The 7,269-nt window shown below is 41.8% G+C and overlaps 1 protein-coding gene across 1 annotated transcript; it reads left to right on the forward strand.

Moving 5' to 3' along the window:
- The first annotated feature begins 5,209 nt into the window (after positions 1-5,209).
- On the forward strand, positions 5,210-6,150 carry LOC111614366. The gene has a single exon (XM_023355741.1). The coding sequence runs from the start codon at positions 5,210-5,212 to the stop codon at positions 6,140-6,142; it is 933 nt and encodes a 310-aa protein (XP_023211509.1). The 3' UTR covers positions 6,143-6,150.
- The last annotated feature ends 1,119 nt before the right edge of the window (positions 6,151-7,269 follow it).

Below are 7,269 nucleotides of genomic sequence, written 5' to 3' on the forward strand. Positions count from 1 at the left end.
AAACCGACGAAAAGGAGGAAATCGAAATCAATAAAAACAAAATAAAAGATACGATAGAGGACGAGAATAACGCCGCCATAGTAAGAGAGGAAATTCTCTCAATCAGCCTTGATGCCAGCTTAACTGGCAAGGAAATAATTGAGAAAGTTGAAAAAGTAATAACCAAGGTTGACAAAAAAAGGGTCAGAAAAAGCAAACGAATAAATAGCCTATCCAATAACCATTAAGTTCGCGAACCTAAATATAAAATCTATTAATATTACAGGCTTCAGAGACGAATCTAAACAGATTTTTATGCTTAACCTCCTATTGACCTGCAAAACTGACATCCTCCTAATACAAGACACTAACATGCATGATTTCTGGGACTTGAGAAGCCTGCGAAAAATCTTCACGCAGTTCAACATCTATGTATCTTTTGCCCCAAGACGCAGCTCGGGAGTCATCACCATGGTTCACAAGCGAATAAAAATTGATGACTTTAGAACTGACACAAACGGCAGGATACTTGCTGTAGACATCCAAACAAACAATAACCTGTTAAGAATAATCAACATCTATGCGCACCACCACAAGTTATGGACAGGAAAAAACTATTTACAAATTTACCAAATTATTTCATCGGTGGTAGGGATATCATAGTAGCAGGGGATTTCAACTGCGTGCTGGAACAAATTGATAAAAACGGCCCTCTATCCACTGATGGTTCCAGAAAAATTCTAAAAAACATTTCCGATGACTATAACCTCCAAGACGCTTATCGAATTACTCACCCCAGTCTTCATGGATACACCTGGGAAGGCAACGGTGTATGCGAGAGGCTGGACAGGATTTATTATAATAGCAGAAAAAGTAAAATAAATAACATCGAGCTTTGGGACCTAACCAACAACAACAGAAAGATCACTGACCACAAAATGGTCAACCTAAACATAGAAATCGAACCCCACAAGAAAAAGTATACAAAAATTAAGCTAACCAAAGCGATCCTTGATGACACCAGCTTCCAAACTGATGTAATGAATACACTCAACCAATGTAAAACACTAAGCAACTGGGATCAGTGGACTAAAAGCAAACTAAATGTTACCAAATTACTCAAAGATACTTGGATTAAAATCAAAAGAAACAACTTTTGCAAACTAAAGCAAATTCAACGAGACCTCAGCAACAGAATGATAGAAAATAACATAAATGAAATCAAAAAACTCGAAGAAGATCTAAGCAATGAATTAGAAAAAAAAACAAAAGAAAACTACTTAAACTACAGGATGAAAAAACTAGGCATAAAAAGAAACGCAGAAAACATAATCTTTAAGAGGAAAATTAAACCTAAACAGACCATGGACCCAGAACACCTAATTATAAACAACACTCTGATAAAAGATGAAGCAAAAATATTAAAGGAGTTCCAATCTTTCTACAACAATCTTTATAAAAAGAAGAACACAGATTTGAACCTCTGGAAAACAATTAAACATAACATAACACCTATAAAAGATTACACGAGCAACATCATCAACAAAGATATCACAAAAGAGGAAATAAGTAATGCTATTGACAACCTGCAGCTCAGAAAAGCCCCGGGTCCTGATGGAATTCCAGCAGAATTCTATCGCTTTTTCAAAACTGATCTCGTTGACATCCTATTCAAGCTTTACAGCACCAAGACCGTTAGTAAGAACTTCAACTATGGTACCATGAAACTAATAAACAAGAAAGGAAATGAAGGTGGTCAGATAGGGGACTATAGACCCATAACTCTCTTGAACATCGATTACAAGATCTTTAGCAGCATCATCGCTAACAGACTTGATCAACTATTTCAAAATCACATCAGCCCAACCCAAACGGCTAGCATAAAAAACAAAGCTATCCAAGATAATATAATGTTCCTAAACCTAATTAATGAATTATATTCCAAGAGGAAATCCAAACTAGCCATACTCTCTGTAGACGTCGAAAAAGCTTTCGACACTGTTAACAGAGAAATATTATGGAAAATACTAGAAGAATTTGGTTTTAACGACAACGAAATTGAAATAATAAAGATCCTTTACCAGTCACCGAAAACGAAAATAAACATCAAAAACAGTGAATCCGAATTTATTAACTGTGAGGCAGGGGTAAGACAGGGCTGCCCCTGTTCTATGATTCTATTCGCTATATATATAGAGGCCCTACTACGAACGATAAATAACGACAAGCTCATTACACCGATCTACATTCCTGGCTCAAGAAATAATATAAAATACGTCGCACATGCTGACGACATAAACTTTTTCATAACTGATAACCTTGCGATAAATAGGATTAATCAAAACTTAAACGTGTTCAGCAAAATCACTGGATTAAAAATAAATAAAGAAAAAAGCAAAGTTCTCATCAGTTACGGCAACCTGAGCCAAAACAATAGCCTCTACGACACTGTACAGAACATTAAAATTCTTGGGGTATGGTTTGGTCAAGATAGCAGAAAAAAGAACCTAGATAACATGACGAAGAAAATGAACGAAGCTATCTCCACATGGGAAAAAATATGGCTGTATCTGCCGGAAAGAGTTACAATCGCAAACAAAGTAATATTTGCGAAAATTATATATAACTTATATGTAACGGACATCAACAAGAAAGATCAGAAGAAAATAGAGAAACAAATCTTTAGCTATATATGGCAGAGTGATTTCGAGCCATTAAAAAGAAACATCATGAAGAATAAAATAAATCAGGGAGGCTGGCAAATTTGGGATGCGAAAAACTTTGAAAGTTCGCTTCAAATAGCAAATATTATTAAAGCAGTCAAAAATCAGAAGCATCCCCTGTACGATGTGACATACTACATACTGGGTCCGCTCATCAAGCGAATCAACAACACCCAGGAAAATAGACCGTTACTAATTGACAACAACGAAAAATACAAAATGTGGAGAAAAACCATCAACATACTTATAACAAACAACCAAACTCAAGATAAAACTAGACCATCTGCTATTTATAATACCATTCACCATCAGTGGCCCAATCCCAACCTTAACGACACGTCGATAAAATGGGAAGACACATGGGCGAACATCTCACACCTACCTGCCGAATGGAAAGAAACATCGTGGAGAATCCTTAATAACATTGTAATGTCTAAAGACTTCTTACACACGTACCAACAAATGCGAAGTGCCAACTGTCCCCGATGCCACAGGATTGAAAACACTTTCCATATCTTTTTCGAGTGTCCAATAGCCACCCAGGTATGGAGTTGGGTGAACAAAATCTTTAAGACCAGACTCAATTGGGACTGCATCAAACACCACTACAATTTTCCTGTCAAACAACAGAATAAGTACTGCATAAACTGGATGGTTGCACTGACCAAAAGAATGCTATGGAAGGCAAGATGCATCTTCATATTTGAAAACAAGAGATGGAATGCGACACTAATTGCAAACAAAATCCGCGATGAGGCCGCCCTTAAAATTAAAGCTGACCACCACTACTTCAACGAAAAAGATTTCAACAGTTTCTACAAAGGCACGGTCGATGTCATCTTCAAGTGCATAAATGATAAGTTTGTCCTTAATGATGAGTGGAATTAACTACTCACTGACGTCAGTTTCTTGTCAATATATTACCGCCCAGTTGCTCGTCAAGTCATCCATCAGCAAGGAGAGTGATTGCTACTTATAACAAAGACTTTTTCGGTATCTTAACACTAGATAAATGTATATCTTCGGACCATTTGCTGTAACCTATGTGTCATCCTCTAGATTTACTGCAATGTATCTGTAACTAAATTGTATTTGTATCCTTTGCAGGCAGTATTACCCACCCCACCTTGTATATAATCCTGTACAGTTCACCAATGTAAATAATATGTAGGGTAAATCTGCCAACACATTTATTGTTGTATAACCTGGTAATATGTAGACCACTATCTTAAACTAATGTATATGTAAAATGTAATTACTAACTCGCAGCCTGCGTGCTGCCATGTATCATTCTACTTGCCTTAATAAACTTTAATTAAAAAGTATCTGTTCTTTCGGCCTTCTTTGGCTAAGATCGAATAGTTGGTTCTTAAGCCTACTAAGTCAGTTTTAGGGTGTTTAAGGGCACCCAGGTCGACGTTTCTGCTATTAGCCTTTTTGGTTTTGTATAACCATANTTGCCTTAATAAACTTTAATTAAAAAGTATCTGTTCTTTCGGCCTTCTTTGGCTAAGATCGAATAGTTGGTTCTTAAGCCTACTAAGTCAGTTTTTAGGGTGTTTAAGGGCACCCAGGTCGACGTTTCTGCTATTAGCCTTTTTGGTTTTGTATAACCATAGAGGCGCCTTTTGGTAAGGTTTCCTTACTAAAAGAGGAAGTCCAGGTCCCTTTAGCGACTGGGCTTTAACCAAAAAGAGAAAAGTTCTCCTTTTTTTGCACTGGAGGAACCTGCCTGCGCATTCTAGCGTATTCGCGGGGAAATCCGGGCCAATATCCCCACGGTTGGCCCCATCTTTACAGTAGGGCTTCTTCCTTACTTTTCCTACTTCTATACCCATGGAGGGTATTTCTTCAGCCGCTTGGGCGTATAGTGTCCCAATGGAAAACACTACTCCAACCAAGGGTCCAAGTTCTAATATGGTAGTTGAGGCTAGTTTAGCTTCCTCCTCTGTTAGTAAGCCTATGATAGTTAGTGTAGGTAAGACTAATACTAAGTCTAGCCAACCTGCCCCTAGGCCTGTCTCCGGTCACGTTCGTGCCGTTGAGCAGCCCACTTTCAAGGGGGTCAGGCTGGTCGGCATGAAGTCTTCTAAGGCTTCTGCTGCTCAGTCTGGTCTGGCAAGTCAGGTGGCTGCTGCCGATAAGACAGCAAGTCTGGCCCCTAAGGCCAGTTTTAGTAAAGTAGTTAGTGGGACCGCTCCCGCTAAGCCTATATCTTCGTCCGCTTCTGGGCCCTCAGTGCCCCAGAAGACCAGCTTTGCTAAAGTAGCAGCACGTTGGGCTCCAGCAGCCACTGTGTCTGCTCACACAAACAAGTTTTTCAACACCGAGCAGTTAAATGCAGGTGTTTTAGCACAGCATAAATGTGCCAAACCTGCCGTCCTTAACGGCAGGATGCGAAGGGTGCTCAGTGCCCATGTTTCCGTTCCGGAAGGCTCGACCGTTGACGAGATACTGGACGGCATAGAGCGCACCCTTGCGCCTGGGGAGTTTCCCGGTTTGCGCCCATGGGCAAAGACCGGTATTTTATAGGCTTTCGGTCGACAGAGAGTCGCCGCCTTTTAGTTACCACTGGTTTTGTGGTCAAGGACGTTAGGGTTTTCCCCGTCCCGCTTGATGAAGACATCACTACTGTCTTCATTAGGTTCCTTCCTCCCGAAATGGACCTAAAGGCTGTTCGCCTGTTGATGGGCCAATTCGGAGCCGTAAAGACTGTGTCTATGCAAAAGGTCCCGGGCCGCCCGCATATAGACACAGGAACGGTCAAGATTTGTATCGAGGTCAAGAAACCAATCCCCAACATCGTATACTACGAGGGTGTGCCCCTGACCCTTGGATACCGAGGTGTAGAGCGAATCTGTCGACGCTGCCTCGAGCCAGGTCACGAGCAGAGGGACTGTAAGGCTAGCCTCTGCGAAAACTGCCATAGCAGGTTTCATGCTGCGAGGAATTGTCCAAAGCCGTGCCGAGTCTGCACGGGGGACCATAGCATTCTGTCTTGTAGTGCAAAGGGCTCTGTTGAGGAAGCAGCTGCTTCCGACAACATCGAGATGGAGGTGTCCACGGATGCCTCTGTCCCCGTCTCTTCTCCCGTCGACTTGCCGGAGGCCCAAGCTGCTCCAATGGTTGTCGAAGATACTGCCCCAGTCCCAGCTCCGCCTGTGGAAACTGGCAATAGTAATAAGGTAGATGATAAGATAGAGGAAGACTGCTCTAAGCTAGATAATAGGGAGCGGTCAATAAGTAGTGTTAGGACTAGAAGTAAGACTAGTCGTAATCCCAAGGGGAGTAAAGGTGAAAGTAGTAGCGATGAGTCCGCTGCTGCGGGATCCGGATCTGGGAGGGAAGGTAGGCCTAGTAAACGGGCCTGCCGCCATAGACGTAAGAATAGGAAGGCCAGGGCTGGCAAGTCCTCCGACCCAAGTACGGAGAAATACTAACCCCCCAAATCCAAACATGTCTTTCAAAATACGTTTAGCATCCCTTAATTGTAATGGACTTCGGTCCATCCCCCACCAGCTTTTTGTTGCTTCCCTATTGACCTCCCTTCAGCTAGATATTCTGGCTTTGCAGGAAACATATTTTGAGAACATGCGAAGAGTTAGGAATTTTAAGCCTAAAATTAGGGGCTATAATAGTTATTATAGCTTCTCCAGGGGTAGGAGCGGAAGAGTCGCACTCGTCTCCTCCAGTATTACGATCCAACAGTTCCTCACTGATAGTGACGGAAGGATAGTTTGTTTAGACATTGTTAAAAATAAAAAAACTGCTAGGGTTGTTTGTATTTATGGCCCTACGAGGCCTAGATTACGTTCGGACTTTTTCCAAATTCTTGGTAGCTATCTTGCTACCAATAGAGACATATTTGTCATTGGTGATTGGAACGTGATCCTCCGTCCCGAAGACAAGGAAGGAGGTAGCTGGTCCCCTGATAGTACTAGAAATAAGCTTGAAGACCTCTTGAGTAACTTTTCCCTTAAAGATGTGCAGCTTGCTATTTTGTCCGGCAACACTATCTTTACGTGGTCCAATGCCAACGGCTCTATAAAATCGAGGTTGGATAGGATGTACTCTAACATCCCATCTTCTGCTTCCGACTTTTCTGTCATACCTCTCCATTTCCAGGGCAATCGGTTCTCGGACCATTCGCTGGTAATGGCTACACTCAATCTATCCTGTTCTTCAAAACGTAACCGTTTTCTCCTCACCCCTGAAATCCTTAGGGATGAGGAATTTCTGTCATCTACGGACAAGCTACTAACAAATACACTATCACTTTCCACTGTCAGCCTTGAGGACTGGTGTCGGTGTAAGAAGGAGATTCTCCAGCTTGCCCGCTCAACCGATAGGCGCCTTCGCCGCAGGAGACACTGTCGTCTGAGGCTTCTTCAACGCTTCTTATCTGACTATCGCTGCTGCAATGATAAATCTGGGTATACTGAAGGCCTCATCCTGCAGGCATCAGCCAGCATTTCTGCCCTTTTGACAAGTAGATTCGAACACGCCTATGAGGGTATAAGGTCTCTTGCCTGAACACCCCGAGGCGTTTCGACTCGAAGTTTTTCGG

The sequence above is a fragment of the Centruroides sculpturatus genome, unplaced genomic scaffold (genome assembly GCF_000671375.1).
Source record: "Centruroides sculpturatus isolate CEXI.00-Female unplaced genomic scaffold, Cexi_2.0 scaffold1813, whole genome shotgun sequence".
NCBI lineage: Eukaryota > Metazoa > Arthropoda > Arachnida > Scorpiones > Buthidae > Centruroides > Centruroides sculpturatus.

Coding starts and splice junctions, on each gene's coding strand:
- LOC111614366 (XM_023355741.1), top strand. CDS start 5,210: ATGGGCAAAGACCGGTATTTTATAGGCTTTCGGTCGACAGAGAGTCGC.